Source organism: Pan paniscus, chromosome 6 (genome assembly GCF_029289425.2).
Source record: "Pan paniscus chromosome 6, NHGRI_mPanPan1-v2.0_pri, whole genome shotgun sequence".
Classification (NCBI taxonomy): Eukaryota; Metazoa; Chordata; class Mammalia; order Primates; family Hominidae; genus Pan; species Pan paniscus.
The window spans coordinates 95099709-95120242 of record NC_073255.2 but is presented as its reverse complement, the minus strand read 5'-3'; the positions used below and the strand labels follow the sequence as shown (position 1 = coordinate 95120242).

General features: G+C 39.5%; 2 protein-coding genes across 13 annotated transcripts in view; one reads left to right on the top strand and one right to left on the bottom strand.

Annotated features, from left to right (window-relative positions):
• The window catches only part of CCDC146 (coiled-coil domain containing 146), a 172157-nt gene that overhangs the window by 25730 nt on the left and 125893 nt on the right, over positions 1-20534 (bottom strand). For all 11 annotated transcript variants that reach the window (XM_055114575.2, XM_055114580.2, XM_055114574.1 and 8 more), the window contains 5 exons: positions 14933-14990; positions 12978-13154; positions 10422-10495; positions 9278-9505; positions 7535-7721 (listed from right to left, as the gene is read on the bottom strand). In XM_055114575.2, coding sequence (XP_054970550.1) covers positions 7535-7721; positions 9278-9505; positions 10422-10495; positions 12978-13154; positions 14933-14990 — 724 coding nt within the window. The remainder of the gene's footprint in view (positions 1-7534; positions 7722-9277; positions 9506-10421; positions 10496-12977; positions 13155-14932; positions 14991-20534) is intronic.
• The window catches only part of FGL2 (fibrinogen like 2), a 65518-nt gene continuing 55494 nt past the window's right edge, over positions 10511-20534 (top strand). Inside the window, exons 1-3 of one of the 2 annotated variants that reach the window (XM_055114587.2) lie at positions 10511-11583; positions 12235-12289; positions 14012-14089. The gene's annotated coding sequence lies outside the window, so the exon portion shown is untranslated. The remainder of the gene's footprint in view (positions 11584-12234; positions 12290-14011; positions 14090-20534) is intronic. The other variant, XM_003805271.7, reaches the window with a different exon arrangement.

Below are 20534 nucleotides of genomic sequence, written 5' to 3'. Positions count from 1 at the left end.
TTATAAATCACAGGGTCAAAGAGGAAGTTAGTCTCTCACTGAAACTGTACTAGAACAAAAACAGATTTTTCTTAAAATCAACAAAGGAAAATGATTCTAATACACTTTAATTTCTGTTAGTTTTATATTCTATGGGTGCTTAGTTTTATATTCAATGGGTGCTATTTTGTGGACTTAATAGCTAGTAGTGTCATAATATAAATAGCTTTTATAATATTTGTTAAAATCTGAACAACTTGTGTGCATTCTACTGCAAATTCCTCTTCGGTCAAAGGCCATGCCTCACATATTTTGTGTCCAGTCAGATCAAACTACAGTGACAAGCCTCACCATCACAGACAGCTTCCAATTAGATTTATAGCAGCCTATGCTTAAATATAAGCAGATAGCCAAGAATTACCATATATTGGAGGAAAGTTTCTAAAAAGAAAGAGACAAAAACAAAAAAAGAAAAATACAGAAAAAACACGGAGAAAAAGTCTTATTTAGGAAAAGAAGAAGAAAAAGAAACTATCATTAATAGCCTCAATGAGATAAGAGATTAAAGATACTATGAAAAAGAAACATCCAGAGAACAAAGAGAGCACAAGGAAATATAAAGTATGATAGCATAATGAAAGAGTAGAAGGGTTGAAAGGAAAACTTGAGGAAATTTCTCTTTTAGCAAGTCAAATGACAAAAAAGAATGGAAAATAAAAGAAAAAAGAAAATTAGAGGACTGTTTTAGAAGGTCCAACATCTGCGTAAAAGGAATCCAAGACAGAATAGAGAAAATCAAATGGACAAAATTAAATAATCCAAGACAAAGTATCAGAACTTTGGAAGGACATATATTTCCATAGACAGAGAACCCAATTCAGTGCCCCACACAATGGATACAATGGGAACATCATTGTAAAATGTAAAAATTCTGGAGGCAAGTAAGAGATCCTACAAATTTCCAGCATGGAAAAAAAAATGGCTTCAAATAAAGGATCAATATTTAGAATGACATCAAATCTTCTTCATAGTGAAGCTAGAAGACAGTTAATCTAATGCCTTTTTCCTGAGGGAAAATGATTTCCAACCTAAAATTCCATATCCAATTAAAGCACTAATTGTCTGTATGGCTAGTGTGAGGGTAAAATATTTTTTAGCATGAAAGGTCTTCTGACATACAATTTCCAACACACAAAGTCTTAAACAATTACTTTTTCACTAACATTTTTCTCATGAAGCTACTGGAAGGCATGTCCCCTCCTCCAAAAGGGGGTAAGCTAAGAGAATAAAATAGATGAGACCCATGAAATAGAGTCGGAAGAGAGGCGAAGGGCATCAGCAAGATGATGGAGTAAGGCTCCTAGAATGAGAGCAGTGCAGTAAGCACATAGAGAAATGGACTACTTTGGAACAAGTCAGAAGGCTGAGAAAGAAAAAGGCAGCCCCTGATATTGAGGAGCAGAACTGGTACTTATAGGTAGGCCTTGGTATTCCCCTGTTGAACATAAACAATTGCCCAGAACATCAACTTCAGACAAAGCCCCTCTGTAATCATGATGGATCAGGACAAAAACAAGGCCACTCCATAACTGTATTTGAACATAGACAAAAACATGAACATTGTCCAAGCCACAAAATACCATAAATTCCCCTTGTATAGCTTTGTTTAACAATCACAGTTTTGGTCTCCATCTAATCTTTCCTTTTTCTAGGTAAAATTTAAGATACTCTACCACAGAATTACTCTCATTTCCTGAGAACATCCAAATTCAGGGCAAAGTCCCATTTCTTTAAACCGTTCCTCAAGTCACATGACACAAATCCTGTAAGTCCTTTCTAATACCCTCTATTGAGACTCCCTACAATTCTCCATGGCGTGTGTTCTCCCTTGCTGCAATATGTAATAAACTCAGCTCATTCAACTGCTGATGTATTCCTGTTAGTCTTTGGCTAGAGGTCATTGATGAGGCTTAGAAGAGATTTCTTCAAGAAGAGTAAATGAATAGGCCATCAAATGTGTTTGAATATACTGAGAGGAGATTTATATAATTGGAGAAGAATTTGGGATTGAACTGATAAGCACACCGAAAACTATAAAAGTGTAAAAACAGGATGTTTATAAATTCCTGGGAACACAAAATTTTGTAAGGAAGGGTAATTATATAATATCACATGGCTCAGGCACGAATAGCCTTTATATGTTCATAATAATAACAAATTCTGAACTAATCAAAATTATGACATGAGAATACCGTGTATACAGAGGGACAAGAAATGTATTTGTGATGAACAGGGGTCTAAAGAGGGCTGAATCCTCATCTTTTATAGTGATTAAAAAAAAAAAAGATCAAGTCTACAACTGAAAACTCAAGTAGCAGCATCATAAGCATGTTACTTGGGGTATGAAGATATACCAAAAGAACTGGCTGAAGAAACAGCGCTTGATTAGGAAGATGACTTGATTAGGAATGGGAAATACATGGACAATCTTTCTATGCCTGGGGCAGACATCACGAATCAACTACAGAGCTTCTATCTGACAAGTCAGCACTGGGCCTCAGAATCCTTTGCAATATTGGGCCGGGCGCGGTGGCTCACGCCTGTAATCCCAGCACTTTGGGAGGCCGAGGCAGGTGGATCACCTGAGGTCAGGAGTTTGAGACTAGCCTGGCCAGCATGGTGAAACCCCATCTCTACTAAAAATATAAAAACTAGCTGGGCTTGGTGGTGGGTGCATGTAATCCCAGCTACTCAGGAGGCTGAGGGAAAGAGAATTGCTTGAACCAAGGAGACAGAGGTTGCAGTGAACAGACACGGTGCCACTGTACTCCAGCCTCAGCAACAGAGTGAGACTCTGTCTCAAAAAAAAAAAAAATTCCTTTGCATTATCATCACTACAGGGAGCTACCCCCAAATGGAGGGAGCTGGCATTTGAGATGAAACCTGTTTGCTTTTATAGTATGATCTTTAAGATTCCTCTTGGTTCCTTCATTCTGTGATTATGTGAATTAAGGATCCATTGAATGTCTTGAGCAGGTGAGTGACACATGAATGTGTCACTTAAGAATATAAATTTGTGCTTTGGGCTAAGATGGAGGAAAAATTGGACACGAAAGGAGCTGGACCTATGGAGAAAAGCTGGTGTACAGCTGCAGTCATTTAGGTAATGCAGAGTGGGTACTGAGAGGCATTTCCGGGGTTTATCAGTAGGGCCTGATGATGTCATCTTCTCCATATGAATAAAATAGCCATATTCACAGTCTCATTCTGACTACACCATTTACTTTATAGCCTTTCAAAGAGTTCATATGTATAAAGGAAGGAAGGCAATATTTACTGAGTATCTTCTCGGTACCACACACTTTCCCATTTGCAGTCACTCATTTTTTGCAATAATCCCAATTCAAAGGTTTGGAAACAAGTAACATAGGTAGAAATTCAATGGATCTAGAATCTGAACCTGACTGTGCCTGACTCAAAGGTGAAGCTCCTGTCAGTATAGTATGTTGTTATCATTGCCTTCAACACTGAAATGAGTCATGAAGAGAGAAAAATGCAGAACCACTTTTAAATCAGAGCAAAGGGAGATGAAATTGCTAGAAAACTATAATTAAAGAAAAATTACAGTATATAGAAAGCGTCATATTCACTTGGTAAGAGGATTTTGTCATTGTCACAATCTTGGACATGATCTTATGTTTAGAAAGCAAATAACTTCACAGACTCATGATATTCTAACCCCTACAACATGATGGTGTCAGAGAAAAATCCTAGGAATCATGGTTTTCTTTCTTTTCAGTGCCAAGTGGAAGTCAATAAGAGCCATGTTTAAATGCAGAGGTATACCGTCATGTGTGATATTACATGACAGTATGATGTCTTTGGTTAAGTAATTCATTCCACTTTGTCATGCCAACACACATGGTCATTAAAAGCTCTGATGGTTTTGACTAACCCCAGCGAAGTCTTTCTGCCTATGGCAGGCAAATCTTCCACCTGCCCAAGTCTCGACTTGGCAAATGTCTCAGGGAGGCAAAAGGCCACCTGTTTCTGCTCACCAGGAAGTGAGGATGCCTTTGTGGAATTTACTTCCTACTTGCATATGTCTCTTAAAAATATGTGATTTTTAGTTTATTGATTTCTTTCTGGCTGGTATAGCAGAAACGATGGTCCATCACAATGTTTTCTATTTTAACTAGAAGTGGAAGTAGTAGGATTACATTGTGTATTAGGTTTATGTGTCCCTTCTATGGTACTTAATCTAGATTTTCTGGTAGAAGTGAACCTAAGTCTGTTTTTTTGTGTGTAGTCTTTTAGAACCAATCTTGTGATTTTTACCAATGTATAACCCTTCTTGAGGTAAGAAGTATTAATTTATGAGACAAATTATTGCTTCTATTTAGGTTACCTTACTCTTCAATATTAAGAAAGCTTTGATGATTCAGCATTAGAAGCATATTGAATGGATTAACTTTACTTACTACCATAACTACCAAAATTGGTTATTAAAGGTAATTATACATTTTATCCCATTGTTTAAAGAAATCTTACTGAACAGTTATCTGATCAATAAACAGGAATTATTTTATTAGTACAAGCAACACTTGCTGGTTTTAAGAGTCTTACTCATTACACTGAGGTTTCCGTCAGTACTTTGAATGGACATTATACCTGCGGTCTACTATAAATCTTACTATGACTGAGGAGGGGTGGCCACAGGGTCTGTGTTTGCCCAAAGTTCCAATTTAACATCCTAACGTGCTGTGCTTCGGGCTAAGATGGAGTAGCTTATAGTAAACCAATGCTTCCAACAAGAATAACTTGGAAAGTTGGAGTGAAAATATGTTTGAGGGCATAAGAGTTGCAAAGGTTAGTAGAGTTAAAATCACCAAAGGTATTAGCACTGTCTTGGAAGTAGTAAAAATACAAATAATTTATATTTGACTCTAGTAAGTCAAAGATGACTGTTATAATCTTCAGGGTAACCACCCAAAGAATAGAAAGAGAATGTAAAACTAACTGATGCATATCTAAAACAAGGATAGCAGAACTATATGAAACGTTGATTAATCCCAAGGAAGGAAATGTGGGAGAGAAAATGGAACATGAAGCGGATGGGACACAGAGAAAGCAAAAGTAATATCACAGAATAAGGACAAATATATCCACAATTACATTAAGTATTAATTTTTAGACTAAATACAAGAATTTAAAAAGGCAGAACTTATCAGACTAGATTTTGAAAAGTATGTGCTGTGTATATGAGACACACCAAAATGAGGACACAGAGTGACGGTAAATAGGGCTGGGTGCGGTGGCTCGCACCTGTAATCCCAGCACTTTGGAGAGGCCGAGGCAGATGGATCACTTGAGGTCAGGAGTTTGAGACCAGCCTGGCGAACATAGTGAAAGCCTGTCTCTACTAAAAATACAAAAATTAGCTGTGTATTGGTGGCACATGCCTGTAATCCCAGCTTCTTGGGAGGCTGAAGTACAAGAATTGCTTAAACCCGGGAGGTGGAGATTGCAGTGAGCTGAGATGGTGCCTGCACTTCAGCCTGGGCAGCAAAGCAAGACTGTCTCCAAAAAGAAAAAGAAAAAAAAATCAAAGTAAATAATACCATGCAGAATCTAACACGCCAAAAGATAGTGTAACTGATGTTATTATTCTAAAATCAGACAAAATAATATTTTAGGGCAAAAAGTACTACTAGAGTTAAAGAGATTTCAGAGTGATACAAATAAATCTACCTGTTGGAATTGCAATAAAATGATTAAATAAGAAGTATATATATCATAAATATACTATATATAACAGTTATATAAAAGTTATTTGTGAAAACACATATATAGTAGAACATACATGTTTTATTGGCTTTGCAAAAGACTATAAAAGTACATTTTGCCTCACTGAGATAGAAAACTTCCTTTTTTTGTTTGACATGGAGTCTGGCTCTGTTGCCCAGGCTGGAGTGCAGTGGCACAACCTCAGCTCAATGCAACCTCCGCCTCCCGGGTTCAAGCGATTCTCCTGCCTCAGCCTCCCAAGTAGCTGGGATCATGGGTGTGCACCACCACACCCGACCAATTTTTGTATTTTTAGTAGAGACAGGGTTTCACCATGTTGGCCAGGCTGGTCTTGAACTTCTGACCTCAGGTGATCTGCCCACCTCGGCCTCCCAAAGTGCTGGGATTACAGGCAGCAGCCACTGTGCCCAACCAGAGAACTTCTTGAAAAGATTATAAGTGCCATCTGACAGCAAGACGAAGTCCAAGTCCTAGTTGTTCGTAACACTCATAACCCTAACCGATTTTTTCACACATGTTGCTTAAGGTTGGTCTTTCAGTCAGGACAGGCTAAGTTATGCTACAGAAATAAACGACCCCCAAATATCATGGCTTCGAACTACCAAAGCTGTTTCCTACAAAGCCGGTGGGCAATCAAGAGGACTCTGAGACCACTGTTGGCTCAGCATTCCTGGCAGCTCCCATTTTACAGCACCTCCATGGTGTCATGCACTTCCACAATTACCACAGGAGAGGGAAAAACAGCTAGAGGGTCTCACATTGGCAATTAGATGTTATAGGCTGGAAGTGACATGTGTCACTTTTGTCTACAATCCTCTGGCCAGAATGAGTTATATGACTCTGCTCAACTGCAAAGGGTGCAAGGAAGTATAAACTTTCTATGTGCCCAGGAGGAGAGGAGAACTAGGCATAGGTTAGGATCAGAGGTGTCTACCACAGCTGTAAACTCCTGTTCAAATTTCTTAGGTCGTGACCCTCCATAAGGTTCTGGAGCATGATAGTCCTGAAGAGAATGGGGAAGGTTTCTATACACCTAGCTGCTTCATCTCAGAGGTTGACCCCTTTTTTGCTCAAGGAAGGCTCTAGCACAGGGCTGCAGCCCTCTCAAGGATCCTCTGCCCTTTCAGTGGCACTTGGTCATTTACCACAGGGAGTGCCCTCTGAGAGAAAAGAGAGCCAGGGGCAACCGGACCCCTCACTTGGGAACACAGAGGCAGGTAACAGTTGTCTTGAGCATCTTCTGACTGGAGTACACCTCTGACCCTGCACAGAATTAGCCAGGCAGCCTGATATTGGGTTCTGGATTGCCCTTGGCTAGTCAGAAGTGCAGGCTGCTGATCATCTATATCTATGTAATTTGATCTAGTCCTTCACTGTTATAGTCTGCCATGACACCATGCCGGATCTGACTCTTTCAACTGGTGAAAATAATGATCCACTTGGCCCCATTCTGCAGTGAACCCTCTAGCTCTTCTAGAACTGGATAGTCCAGTCATTTCCCCAGGTCAGGCTGATGGATGACTGATCCAAACAAGACATTTCTCCAATCTTGGGTTAGCAAAATGAGATTACGAAACATTATAGGACTATAGATTTCATAATAGGCTTGACGCATTTGAAAATTACCTTTTCTCTGTTACTTGTATTTTCTTCTTCTCTATTGGCAGCAAAAACAACTTCCTAAAATATTTTTACTTCAAAAGTTAGCACCGAGCTTAAAAATCAGATGGTAGTTTACAGCCCTCACCTCTAATAGAAGCCTTTGATGCAGTGCTTGAGTTTGCCTAAGTGCATCCCAGGACACTTTCAAGAGCAGTTCCATCTTTCTTAAATTTCGAAAATCTCGTTCTTTCTCTCTTTGCTTACGAGAAAGTTCATCATGGTAGTTCTGCTTGTCAATGAGACTGTTGCGTAAATTGAGATCCAAGATCCCTCTGTTCCAGGTAAAGGAAGAAGATGAAAATGATTTTGTTATCAGCTGTCCTGAATGTTTTTCAAAACTTATCAAGACAGCATGCTGAATATTGGCTCCCAATCTCTTCTGGCAAAGACCTAAAAACAGAACTACCGTTTGACCCAGCAATCCTATTACTGGGTATATACTCAAAGGAATATAAACTGTTATATCCTAAAGACACATGCACACATTTGCTCATAACAGTGCTATTCACAATAGCAAAGACATAGAACCAACCTAAATGCCCATCAATGGTAGACCAGATAAAGAAAATGTGGTACATATGCCACAGACTATTATGCAGCCATAAAAAAGAATGAGATCATATCCTTTGCAGGAACGTGGATGGAGCTGGAGGTCATTATCCTTAGCAAACCAATGCAGGGACAGAAAACCAAATATCACATGTTCTCACTTATAAGTGGGAGTAAAATGATGAGGATACATGGACACATAGAGAAGAACAACACACACTGGAGCCTTTTGGAGGGTAGAGGATGGGAGGAGGGAGAGAATCAGGAAAAATAATAGGTACTGGGCTTAATACTTGGATAACAAAATAATCTGTACAACAACCCCCCATGACACAAGTTTACCTATAACAAACCTGTATGTGTAACCTTGAACTTAAAAGTTTAATAAAAGACAGCATGCTCAGTATATAAACACATAACTATTCTCATGTTGGAATCATAAATTGTAAATAATGCCAAAGGCAACTAGGTTTGTGAGTTGGTATCATTTAGAACTGCAGTCTTATAACCCCCACCCCCCCAAAAAATAACAGACTGGCAGAGATAGAAGCCTCCAGTTTCCTTGAAATGTTACTTAAAAGCAGGACATAGGCTGGGCGCGGTGGCTCATGCCTGTAATCCCAGCACTTTGGGAGGCCAAAGCGGGTGGATCACGAGGTCAAGAGATCGAGACCACCTGGCCAACATGGTGAAACCCTGTCTCTAATGAGAAGAAAAAAAAATTAGCCGGGCGTGGTGGTGCACACATGTAGTCCCAACTACTCGGGAGGCTGAGGCAGGAGAATCACTTGAACCCAGGAGGCAGAGGTTGCAGTGAGCCAAGATCGTGCCACTGCACTCCAGCCTGGCGACAGAGCAAGACTCCATCTCAAAAAACAAACAAAAAAGCAGGACATAAAACTCTCCTAGGGAATTACACCACGAAATTGCTTCTGTTAGAAAAAAGTCAAGATGGCCTAAGAAGTATCATTCATTTGTTGGCAAAATCCCTGAACATAACATACTCCAGTGATAAATTTTCCAAAGGCACATTCAGAAACTTACAACATACAACAGATTATATCCTGAAAATCTGGTAACAGAAAATTGAGAAAAATTGAGTAAAGTATCAAAAAATACTTCAAAGTGCTTTATTTGATAATATATTAAGGGTAAAAGTTGATTTAAAATTATTTTAAAATATTTATTAACTCAACACCAAAGTGAGATTTTGAATTCTCAAATATAAATTGAAGAAAAATTTAGATGACAGAACATAACATACATAAATATAACTAACCTTTCAGTTAATGAAGTTGCTTCATTCTCTCTGGCTAATTCCAATAGCTTGACCAATTGGTTATGTTCTCGTTCTTTGATTTCAAGTAAGGCTCGTTTGCCTTCAACTTCCTTTATTACATTTTCCTTCTCTTCCACTATAGCACTAACCTTGTTTTCAACTTTCTTTAGGGAGTCATTTAGCGTTTTGACTTCTTGTTCCAAGACAATTTTTTTCTTTTCCATTTCTCTGTAGGGGATACACACACACACACACACACACACACACACACACTTGCCTTATTTTGAGGCCATGCTGGCTTTACCTATTCTTGCTTTCTAACCAGGCAGCAGAAGAGATAGTCATAAATTCAATGATCTCAGCAGTGGGTAAAGACCACAGATGGGTGGGACTTGGAGCGTATCTCCACTGAGTGCCACGGAAGGCAGGAATTTGCCCAGCCTCCCTACTTTCTCTGCAGATCCCAATTTGCTACCATCTCCTGTGATTCAACCCTCATCCTGACCAGCCTCCTGAAACTGACCTGAGTTTCTCAACTTTGATGTTGGTGAGCTTAGTTTTTAGAACAGTTACTAGTGCCTGCCTAATTTTTCCCTTTAAGATTAGTCACCAGAGTAATTATATGATTTTTCCAGAATTTTTGTATCTTCACTTAAAATCTTTATCTTTTTTGGTTCCTTAAACACTGAGAATTTCCTCAATGACCTCTGCCTCCCAATCTACTCTGAATATCTGAGGGGTGTTATACACATGAATGGGTGGCAAAGTGGGGAGTTACTATTATTTGGGCTTTGGGCTGCTGCCTGGCTGATATACTTCTAGACTATGAAATTCTAACCAGTTCGCATAATTTATCCCATGCACCGCTCTGTTAAAGTCAATTGAACTTCTCCATAAAAATATGATTTATAAATTGGCAACAGAATCTTGACCCATAATTAAGCCATAAATATTATGAATGATAGTAATTTGGTGCATTACTTTCTTTTAAAGAACTTGATATAAACAACCTAGACAGGGCCCAAAGCAGAAATTTCTAAAATTATCATAGTAATTTAATGTGTCCAGTGGTTAGTACTCTTGTTCTAGTGTGCACACATAACTTGGACTGGCAGGGATTCAAAGTAAAAATATTAAATCATACACTTTTTTGCGTGTTATTTTTTCTATCTCTTTTCCAATTTGTACTGGAATGGTTTGATGGTGGGCCACTTCATCCTAGTAAAGAAACGAAATCATGTTAAATTATGCGGTCTTCAGCTAGAAGCAATTAAGACAAGAAAATTAAATATGAGAGAGAAAGGAACTACAATATGTAGATACTTACCATCTGCCCTGTGTGCTTTAATTATCCCATTTAATACTCCCGGTGACCTTGTAAGAGAGCTATATTTGTTATCATTTTGAAGAGGAGGTAACTGAGTGTAGCAAATACTGTTGGTTCTCTGCCCAGATTCCCTTTATGGAGGTACAGATGCTCCTCCACATACAATGGAGTGACGTCCCAATAAACCCGTTGTAAGTTGAAACTATCTTAAGTTGAAAATGCATTTAATACACCTAACCTACTGAAATCATAGCTTAGCCTAGCCTACATTCTCAGGACACTTTTATTAGTCTACAGTTCACCAAATACAAAGCTTATTATATAATAAAGTGTTGAGTGCCACACAGTAAATAAACATAACATATTGAATACTGTACAATAAATGTAATTTATTCAATACTGAAAATGAAAAACGGAATGGTTGCATGGGTACTTGAAGCGTGGTGTCTACTAAATGCATACTGCTTTCACACCACTGTAAAGTAGAAAAATCATAAGCTGAACCATCATAAGCCAGGGCCCATCTGCCCACCCATCCCTCAAATGCTGCAGGGGTGACTGCTAGTGGATCATGCTTAATCTCCTCTCCATCAGATTGTCACTGGCTGAGCAGAGCTGCCTTGTCAGGGAATGGGAGCCAGGGGGTGGAGGGAGGAGGGGAGCAAGCTGAGACCAATGACTAACTGATGTGGTGATCTAACAGACACCCCCCACCCCCACCTCTGGGTGCAACAGCCTCTGTGATGCAACTCATGACTTCTTGAGTTCTCCATGGGATCAGGCTGAGACTAGAGTTCTGAAGCAGCTGTATTCTGGCCCAGCTTCTTCCCCAGCTCTATCCTGCTTCCTTCCATCTCCTATAGGATTCTCCTTAGAGTTCTCCCTCCATTAGTAGTTGTCTTAGGGTCTGTTTCTGGGGAGCCCTGCCTAAGACTCATGCTACAAGAAGTTAAATAAGTTTCCCGAAGTCACACAGCTAGTAAGTGGCAAGGCCAAGCTCAGAAGCTAAGTTTGTCTAACACCGCACCTCCCACTATGCTCTGTGGATTCATGGGAGGTTCAGCTGAAGTCTCAAGAGTCTTACATACTCAGCAAGGGTTATAGAAAAGCCCCTTCCTGCCCGAAGTTGTCATTGGACTTTGGAGCCAGGGGTAACACACATGCAGGGAGGTTGAATCCGTCACTGCAGTGTGGTGGGCGAGACATTTCTCTGTGGGATCTTGCTCAGTCCTGGGGCAGATCAAATTTTGTGGTGCTGAAACTTGTACAATCTTGGGGGCCCTCGTTAACAGAAAGAGTAAACAATTACAAATGCTAACTTAGGTGCAGCATCTTGGAAGAGGTTCATGCAAGTGAGGGGCCTGAAGCTTAAGCTTCACTGGGTTCCAGTTAAATCCATCTCTGCTAGGGTCCTATGTTCTGGACAGTAGCTGGGCACATCTTGGCTGTCTGCTCTAGGACTGTTATAGAAAAATAGGTCAAAGTGTATCACCATTATCCCCTAAGCCAATGAGTTTCAGATGTTGTTTTTAAAACAACTCTAGGTTATTAAAACTGTTTTGAGAGTCATTTATACATTTTTCAAAGTAAAATGAATTTTAATTCATTATCTCCTAAAACATAAATACAGGCCTCTCATCCCTTTTCTACTGAGAGGAAGTGGAATGCACTCCGACAAGGATAAGGTAATACAAATATATGTGAGAGGTTAGGACATTTGGTTGTTTTGGTATGTGTGTAGGTGTGTGTGTGTGTGCGTTTTGTTGTTGTTGTTGTTTTTGAGAGGGAGTCTCACTCTGTCACCCAGGCTAGGGTGCAGTGGCGCGATCTCAGCTCACTGCAATCTCCACCTCCCGGGTTCAAGCAATTCTCCTGCCTCAGCCTCCCAAGTAGCTGGGATTAGAGGCATCCACCATCACACACCCGGCTAATTTTTGTATTTTTAGTAGAGACAGGGTTTCACCATGTTGGCCAGGCTGGTCTCGAACTCCTAACCTCAGGTGATCCACCGCCTTGGCCTCACAAAGTGCTGGGATTACAGGTGTGAGCCACTGTGCCTGGCCATGGTTGTTCTTCAAGGGAACAATTGTGTTTGTGACACTTGTTTCTAATGTCCAGAAATGTTTGGTGAGGTCAGGAGAGACCTTTTCCGCAGGGTGAGGGCTCCGAATTAGAGTGATACTCCCAAACACCCTAAGGTGTTTGTGCATTCCCAGAGCCTAGATTTAGTTTGATAGGATCAATCGCAATGCAGATATTTCAGTTTGTGAGACAATACCCCTCTTTATCCAACCTGCTGGTTACTCTTGATACCCACACACTTTTATATCCATGCAAGGCACAATGTTTAAATATCAACGGTAAGTAGCACACCTTTAGGACGACCTGATGTCCCAACAATTCTTCTAGTTCCTTCTGCTCTTTTAGTAATTGCTTTTGTTTAGATGCCAAATCTTCTCGTAAATTTTTAATTTCTAATTTCTTCTGCATTATTTCTTTACGTAATTCTTCAGTGCTTTCTCTCAATATTTTCATCTTCTTCTCCATTTCCTTTAAAAGTCATGAAGATGATTAGGTTATATAGTCTGAGCAAACATTTATCTACCTAAAAACTGAACTAAAACTAATTTCACTCACCATTTTGATTATATTTGTTTTGAAGTTCATGAATGATTTCTCACAAGGTTAAATGATTTCTCATAAAGCTAAATGCAACTTATGATTTCTGAAATCTTTCACAAAGGCATGATAATGATACTGCATGTATAATTAAACACAACATTATATTTGAATTATTTTATTAGTGCTCTTTTCTATCCTCCTACATTTAAAAACGTTTCATTTTATGTGTTAATTTTTATTTCATACCAAGAAGCATGAAAAAAAATGTACAGTCTGTTTTCTAGTAGCTTTGTGAGCTGACAAAATCAGATGCCAATAATCTTTGAATATCTGACTTATGGTTAACCTGAGTCACATGGGAACTAAAGACAAAGGTGTTCATATTTGGATACCAAACACTTTGCACTCCTTAATCCCCCACTTTCTTATTGATATTACTTCTCTAGCTCATGCACATCCTCCCCAAATACCATCTACCCCAGAATCATCAAAGATCTTTGTCTCATGTCTGATTACCTGTGGAGGGTTTGACTTATGGGAGAGAAGGCTTCTTACACTCAGAAGGTCTACACGTTACTCTTACTAATGACTAAGTGCTGGGTCTATTTAGCCTGCCCTGGGCTTTCTGCATAGCTCCCTCCTCCCACCACTGCTGGGTGAGAGCATCATTGGTGATCCTAGGATCTGAATGAAAATTCAAAATGTTTCTCCCATAAAATCTGTATTGTAAATGATGGTTTGGCATACTTATTTGAATTAATAGTATTTTACTCTATGCTAAACAGGTTTTATTGTGAGCTGGCCTTGGAATTAAACCACCACCAACACACTTTTGGATTATCAGAAGGTGGAAGGAGTGCAAAGTATGGTGACCATTCTATTTACGTTCTATAATAGATTGTAAAAAGTGGCCACAAATTCCTCCTATCTGCAGGGTATGCATGTCCCTTTGCATTGTCTTGATCATTCTTCCCTTTAAGAGGTAGGGCCAGCTTGATTCTAGACTTGTCCATGTTATAATACTTGCATTGGCCAATGGAGTATTACCAAAAATGATTTTAGCAGAGGCCCAAAAAGGTCTTACCTATTGGAGTTTGCTCTTTATTGAGTCTGGAAACCCTTCCACCATCATGTGACCAACTAGTGACATGTGACCTTAGACCAAGTAGCCTACCAAATGGCTGGTATATGAATGGAGCTATCCTAGATTACCCAGCCCCAATTCGGCCAGCTCAGACCAGAAGAATTCAGAACTGTAAAAAAATGAAATGGTTGTTGTTTTAAGCCACTAAGTTCTGGGATGATTTGTTAGGCAGGAATAGATAAGTGATACATTTTCTTTGTAAAAATTTATTGTAATAACTTGAGATGTTCAGAGAGCTATGAGGGTGATAGCTATAGCAAAATAATATTTTTAATGTCAACCACAGAATCTTTTTTTCTTCTGGAAACAAAGCAGATATTGTCCAACTAAATACAGCCTAAATTAGATGCCAAGTTGCTAAAGTCTATAATAGGCATCACTTATATTTACTCCAGAAGTTATGTAGCTAGTCTTTTCAGCATCATTCACAGTTAAGACTTTAGAATCTTTAAAATGTTTCAGGCTATGGTGGTTGTGATAAACCATTTATAAAAAAATATTTATAAAAAGGGATGATTGAATCCAGCTGTATTTAAGAAACTCTATATCATCTAAGACTTACTCCTGGCTTTGTTATCTTCTCAAATTCTTTTACTATGATGATTTTTTCTTCCTTTAAGCTGCAAAAGAAAAAAAAATCAAGTTTGAAAAAGTACAAAGAAATAACCTCTTTCTGTAATAACAACTTTCTATCTTCTCATCCCAGAATGTCATTCCCATGCTTGTCTGCCAGGCAACCTGGTGTCCATTCTTTATGACGCCTTTCCTGAATCACAGGTGCATTGGGGTGCTTCCTCCTCCCCAGGACTCCCACCCAACTTTGTGAACACAACCCACTTAGAGGAGTTATCTCAGCACATTATAAATGTTGGGGACCACGGGCCTCGGGACACAGGGTCCTTCCCAGCAGGCTCTGGGCTTTTTCTCCTTTATGTTACTTGGAATGGGTGGGTGCCTGCCTGGATTCCTGCTACAGCCTCCCAATCGATCTCCTACTTTGCCTGCATCCACCTTTGCCCATTAAAGTCAATTCTCCACCCATACCACAGTGATTTTTTAACATGTAAATAAGATCACTTCACTTCCCTGCTTGATAAATTCCCATCACACCTGGACCAAAATTTGAACTCCTTTCCCAAACCTACATGGCCCTGCCTCATCAGCCTCTCTAGTCTCACAGCCTGCCACTCTCTGTCACCAGTCACACTGGCTTTCTTGCCAAGCTTGGTTCTACCTCAGGGCCTTTGCCCTATCTGATCCCTCCAGCTGGTATGCTCTCGCCACAGATCTTTGCATAGCTCACTTCTTGCTTCATGCAGACCTGTACCGATATCGTCTTCTCATAGAGGTGCCTGGCCATCTATCTAAAACAGTACCAATAGTCCTCAAAACTCTTTCCTTGTTTGGCTTTACTTTCTATACAGTATTCGTCATGACCTGACATTATATTACACATCTCCCCACTAGAAAACCTAGCTCCCAGTTTACCACTGCATCATCATTGTCTTAAAAAGTACCTGCATATAGTTGCCATCCAGTAAAAATTAATATGAATAAATGGAACTAAAATTAGTTTTGTCCCCATCCTCATTATTTAAAATAATGTATGTGCTGAATGAGATACGGGCATGCATATGGAAATAGATCGTCACTCAGAATGACCTATTGCACCACATTCTTCTACATCCGGATTGCAGAAAACCCTCACAGAAATCACAGAAGAGTCCACAGTTGTTCAAAGGTGTGAAGAAGGGTTATTCGAAGACCTCAGTTTCAGTTTTGTGTGACAATTGCATTCCTGAGGTATAACGAATGCTAGAGCCGGAGGAAACTTGTCAGAGATCCAGATGTGATAGGGACGTGGATACATAAGAGACTGAATGGATATTTCAGGTGAAGGCAGATTTAGACCAGGAGCCAAGTCTAAGTGGTTATCAGGTATGGGTATTTGAGGACAATTATTTTTACTTTTGTTTCCACTACAAGCTATTAAAATTGTGGCATGAACTCATAAGCAGTCCAGGTGGGCACACCTTGTCTACACTTCTATCCTGTCATTGGCTAAGTTTATAAGGATCTGCCTTTGGCCCTTGTGACAGACACATTGGCATTGTTTGCTCCACCATTTTCCCTTCCTGGACACACAGGGGGACTATATTTCACAGTCTCCCTTGCATTTGGATTGGGGCCATTGGACTAATTTGCCCAAGGAAGGTGAGTGGAAGTAAGTAACAAATGTCTTCCCCAGCCATGTTGAACTTGGAAGGCACGTGCTCCAGCTGGCAAAGCTAAGGATAGACGTGGCTGCGTGACTTGCACTGGACTGTGCTATGAGTGAGAAACAAAATTCCATTTTCTTCTGCTGAGAGTTTAAGATTTGTTCTTATTGCATAGTCTAGCTGAAGCCTAACTTCTCCTTTTCTTATTCTGTATACCGTTTCCACAGTGCCAGTTACAGTGATGCGTTAAACATCCTTATTTCCAGTTCAGAATTTCCCTGGAGCTCCAAATTTTTATGTTTAATTTCTTACTGGGCAATTCCAGTTGTGTATATCAAAGGCCCATCAAATTAAAACTCATTATCTTCCCATTTGAAACCTACTGTTTTTCTATTCCTTCTTTTGGTAATGGCATTTCAATTCACTTAATTTTCAAAATTATAAACATGAGCGTCATTCTTGAAGCCCGTTTCTTGCTTCTTTCAAGATTTTTTCTTCATTTTTAATTTTCAAGTTTTACTGTGATGCATTTGGAACATATTTCTTTGAGTTTACCCTGTTTGGGGCTCATTGAGCTTTTTGAATCTGTGGGCTTTTCTTTCACCAAACATGGGGAGTTTTCAGCCATTACTTCTTCCAATTTTTTTCATAATCATATACCTTCTCTTCTCTTACTGCAGCTCCAGTGACATAAATTAGATATTTTGTTATTGTCTCATGGATGCCTATAGATCTGTTTTTGTTTGTTTGTTTTTGAGATGGAGTCTCGCTGTGTTCCCCAGGCTGGAGTGCAATGGCATGATCTCGGCTCACTGCAACCTCTACCTTGTGGGTTCCAGCAATTCTCCTGCCTCAGCCTCCTGGATAGCTGGGACCATAGGCACGTGCCACCATGTCCAGCTAATATTTGTATTTTCAGTAAAGACGGGGTTTCACCATGTTAGCCAGCCTCGTTTTGAACTCCTGACCTCAGGTGATCTGCCTGCCTCGGCCTCCCAAAGTGCTGGGATTACAGGCGTGAGCCACTGCGCCCGGCCATGGATCTGTTCATTTTTATTCAAAATTTTTTTCTCTCTGTTCAGATTGGACAATTTTTATCTTCAAATTTACTGACATCTGTGTGAGAGAAAGAGCACAAGAGCGAGCGAGCAAAAGAGACTTTTTAATTCTCTTGAGAATCACAGCTCCAAAGGTTCCCTTCCCCCAGAATTTTGGCTCCTGTGGGCTCCCATTACATATGACCTCTGCTACTGAGACCTAATCACAACACTGTAGAATGCTCCCCTCCCTCCACACCTTACCACCATGTTCCTGAAGTCCTATTTAAAGCAATTCCTTTTACCCAGTACATCGTGTCTGGCTATCAAGAAAAAAACTGCAAGGCACACTGAAAGGCAAAAAACACAGTCTGAAGAGACAGAGCAACCATCAGAACCAGATACGGCAGGGATGTGTGAATTATCAGGAATTTAAAACAACTATGACTAATAGGCTAAGAACGCTAACAGATAAACTCAATCCCGAAATGGGCAGTTGAAGTAGAGAGAAGGAAATTCTAAGAAATAATAAAAAAGAAATACTCAGCCAGGCGTGGTGGTTCATGCCTGTAATCCTAGCACTTTGGGAGGCTGAGGCGGGCAGATAACTTGAGGTCAGGAGTTCAAGACCAGCCTGGCCAATATGGTGAAATCCCATCTCTACAAAAAATACAAAAATTAGCTGGGCGTATTGGCGGCCACTTGTAATCCCAGCTACTCAGGAAGCTGAGGCAGGAGATTATCTTGAACCTGGGAGGCAGAGGTTGCAGTGAGCCGAGATTGTGCCACTGTACTCCAGCCTGGACAGAGTGAGACTCTGTCTCAAAAACAACCAACCAAACACACACACACACACACACACACACACACACACACACACACACACACACACACACACACAAATACCAGAGATCAAAATCACTGTATCAGAAATGAAGAATGCCTCTAATAGGCTTACTAACAGAACGAACTTGGCTGAGGAAGGAATCTCTGAGCTTGAGGATATCTTACTAGACACTACCCAAACTGGAAAAAAAAAAAAAAAGACTAGGAAAATACCAGAATATCCAAGAACTCTGGGACAACTACAAAAGGCATAAATACTCATAAGAGGAATACCAGGAGAAGAAAGAAAGGAACACAAGAAATTCCTGAAGCAATAATGTCTGAGAATTTCCTTCAAATTAATGCAGGAAAATAAACTACAGATCCAGGAAGCTCAAAGAACACTTAGACATATCATACGTAAATTACAGAAAGTCAAAGATAATGAAAATTCCTGAGAGAAGTTACAGGAAAAACACACTTACCTATGGAGGAACAAAGAATTACATCCGATTTCTCCTCAGAAGCCATACACGCAAGAAGAGAGTAGAGTGAAATATTTAAAGTGTTGAGAGAAAAAACCACCAAACTAAAGCTCTGTACCTTGTGAAATTATTCTCCAAAGTAAAGGAGAAATAAAGCCTTTCTCAGATAAAAATTGAGGACATTTGTTTGTCAATAGACCTGCTTTGCAAGAAATGTTAAAGGAAGCTCTTTAGAGGGAAGGAAAATTATATAGGTCAGAAACTCAGTTCTACACAAATGAAGAGCATTAGCTATGGAATCAGTGAAGGTAAAAGAAAAGCTTTTGTCGTATTCTTGAGATACTAGATAACACTGTTCAAATTTATAACAGCAGCAATGTATTCAATTACATATGCATATATATTTATGTATGCCCATGTGTAAGTGAAATGAATGACAGCAATGATACAAGGGATAGGAAGGAGGAATAGGACTATTTTGTTATTTAAAAAGTACTTGAAGTGGTATAGTGTCATTTGAAAATGGTCTTAAATTAGTTGTAAATGTATATTGCAAACTCCATGGCAACCACTTAAAGTAAAAAAAGATGTACAACTGATATACTAAGAAAGGAGAGAAAATGGAATTATATTAAATGCTTAGTTAAAACCACAAAAGGCATAAAAAGAGAGAACAAAAACAGGAATGAAGAACAAGCACAACAAATAGAGAACAGTGAAAATATGGCAGAAGATATTAACCCAACTACAACAGTAATCATTTTAAATGTCAGTTAAAAGATTGTCACAATGGATCCAAAAAGAAAAACAAACAAACAAACAAACAAAAATGAGACTCAAATTATATGCTGTGTTTGCCAATAATCCAGTTTAAATATAAAGACACATATATATTAAAAGTAAATGGATAAAGATGTGCCATGCTAACATTAAAAAAAGATGAGTCACTAAATTAATTTCAGACAGAACGAACTTCAGAGCAAGAAAAAGTTATCAGAGACAAAGAGGGGCATTATATAATGATAAAAGAGTCAATCCTCTGAGAAGACCTAATGAATTCTTTTTTTTTTTTTTTTTTTTTTTGAGACAGAGTCTCAATCTGTCGCCAGGCTGGAGTGCAGTGGTGCGATCTTGGCTCACTGCAACCTCCGCCTCCTGGGTTCAAGCGAATCTCCTGCCTCAGCCTCCCGAGTAGCTGGGACTACAGGTGTGCACCACCACGCCCAGCTAATTTTTGTATTTTTAGTAGAGACAGGGTTTCACCATGTTGGCCAGGATGGTCTTGATCTCGACTTCGTGATCTGACTGCCTCAGCCTTTCAAAGTGCTGGGATTACAGGTGAGAGCCACAGCACCCGGCCAATGGATTCTTAATATATTTGCACCTAACAACAGAACATCAAAATACATGAGGCAAAACTGATAGAAGTGCAAGGAGAAGTAGATGAATCCACTCTCACAGCTGGAGACTTCAACATCCCTCTATCAAAAGTGCACAGATCCAGAAGTCAGAAGATCAGTTAAGGACATAGTCAAACTCAATAATCCCATCAATCAATTGGATATACTTGGCATCTATAGAAAGATATGTTTTTCTAA